The sequence below is a fragment of the Fopius arisanus genome, unplaced genomic scaffold (genome assembly GCF_000806365.1).
Source record: "Fopius arisanus strain USDA-PBARC FA_bdor unplaced genomic scaffold, ASM80636v1 scaffold00030, whole genome shotgun sequence".
Taxonomy (NCBI): Eukaryota; Metazoa; Arthropoda; class Insecta; order Hymenoptera; family Braconidae; genus Fopius; species Fopius arisanus.
In genome coordinates, this window is record NW_011887769.1 from 587,816 (window position 1) to 589,620 (window position 1,805).

The 1,805-nt window shown below is 33.1% G+C and overlaps 1 protein-coding gene across 1 annotated transcript in view; it reads right to left on the reverse strand.

Annotated features, from left to right (window-relative positions):
- The window catches only part of LOC105265555 (cilia- and flagella-associated protein 43), a 16,810-nt gene extending 16,194 nt beyond the window's left edge, over nt 1-616 (reverse strand). The window contains exons 1-2 of the mRNA XM_011303104.1: nt 597-616; nt 353-524 (exon numbers count right to left, since the gene is read on the reverse strand). Of these exons, the coding sequence (XP_011301406.1) occupies nt 353-524; nt 597-616 (192 nt within the window). The remainder of the gene's footprint in view (nt 1-352; nt 525-596) is intronic.
- Nucleotides 617-1,805: the final 1,189 nt, after the last annotated feature.

Here is a 1,805-nt window from a genome sequence, read left to right on the forward strand (position 1 = left end):
AAATTTTGTTGCAAGAATTTCGCATTTTCATCATTTCAGTGATAAGGAGAAACAAGTGCAGTTCAATCAAGTGACAAATGCCCTTGATTTACCGAATTATTGACGCACTTTTTGATGTTATGAGACAAATCTTTGGAAAAATGAAACTAATTGCAGGAAATCAATGAAATATTTGAAAAAAAAAGATATATCTTTCTTTGAAGAATTAAAACTTGAATGAAAAATAAATTATCTTCAAAATCAAATTGAAATTATTAGGAACTAGAACTTTAGTTTTATCTTGAGGGATTTTTTTTCTCTGAGAATGCACAGTGGAAGCAAAAAGTTATGAGCTGGAGATAATTGCAGTTACCGGATGTCCCGCCAGACACCGAGCACCCTCTCCCCGCTCCTTACTGTCAAATTTCTCCACTCTTTCTTCTTTTGTATTCAAATTTATGAATATTACGTGGAGACCCGAGGCTATCGCTACCGTATCCTTCCCCAGAAAGGCAATCGTTTTGATTTCTCCGAATTTCACCCATCTGAAAAATAAAACGGGTATAAATTACGGATTTTAATAACGGACGAACGGTTTTATTAATAATTTTTCGAACTTTGTCTCTGCGTTTGGCATTCTACTCGATTTACGAATTTACAGGATAAATTCATTTCGAGTATCAACACAACCAGTCGCATGGAAACGCAAACAATATCGATTTCATTGGAGTCAGCCGGAAATTCTACTTGTGCCTGAGGCTTCCACTCCCATTTTCATAAAATAATAATGGAAGAAATTCACTGCAGTATTCTGATAGGTCAACGTATCAGTATTGACAGGTAAGTTGACGATACGTCTTAGAATTGAAAGCGATAGAAGCTTAAAATTTGCCATGTCTGGAAGATAACATTTATATCTTTAAAGAGGATGTATTCCAAAAAAAACTGGGAAAAAATCGAACATGGTGAAGTGATACCCTAGGTTTACCGCCATTTCTTTCTTTTACTATTTTCGATTGTTGTTCCCGGGTGAAAACAACAATTTGAGAAATATGTCGCATTCGCTTATCGTGTTCATTAACGTCTGTGTCATTTTTTGTCAAAAAATCAAATCAAATAAAATTTTGTTATCATTCATCAATTTTTCAGTAACATTGGTTAAAAATCTTCTATAATAATCTCCAACTCTTTTATCATATCAGTCATATAAACACGTTCTCTATATTTAGTACTCTATGTTTAGTAATTATATTAGGTCTGTACGCCTATCGTCATGAAATCAATCTCAAAATGTGACCAATAATTACTCATTATATGAATAACCCCAATAATTATAATAAAAATAAACCAATAATTACTCATTATATAAATACTCATTATCTTCCATAATTTGTAATATTCCCCTATTTTATGAATTCTTCGAAATGTTCACAATGTTTTTATTTTCGTAATTTTGGTCCCCATCTCGACACTACGATACAAGATTTTTACAATAATTTCCACTCTTCAGTCTCTCACTCTTCTCCCTCACTCGGCAGCTCCATGGGAGGCGAGGGAAAAGAATTGATGTAAGAACTTATTATTTAACATTCCAGTTTGTCCCCAAATTTATTGTCCCGTTTTACCCGGGTCTCCTCTGCGATCTGAAAGAGTAACTCCCCACTTGTCTCGGTGTGGGAACACAACGGAATTAGAATAAATATAAAGTACAAAAAAATGGGATGATAATATGATGAAGACAACGTAACTGTAAATGTAATGACAATATAAAAGTTTTATAAATGTAATAAAAAATCTAATTATCATTGGTCCAATGTTATTCAGAA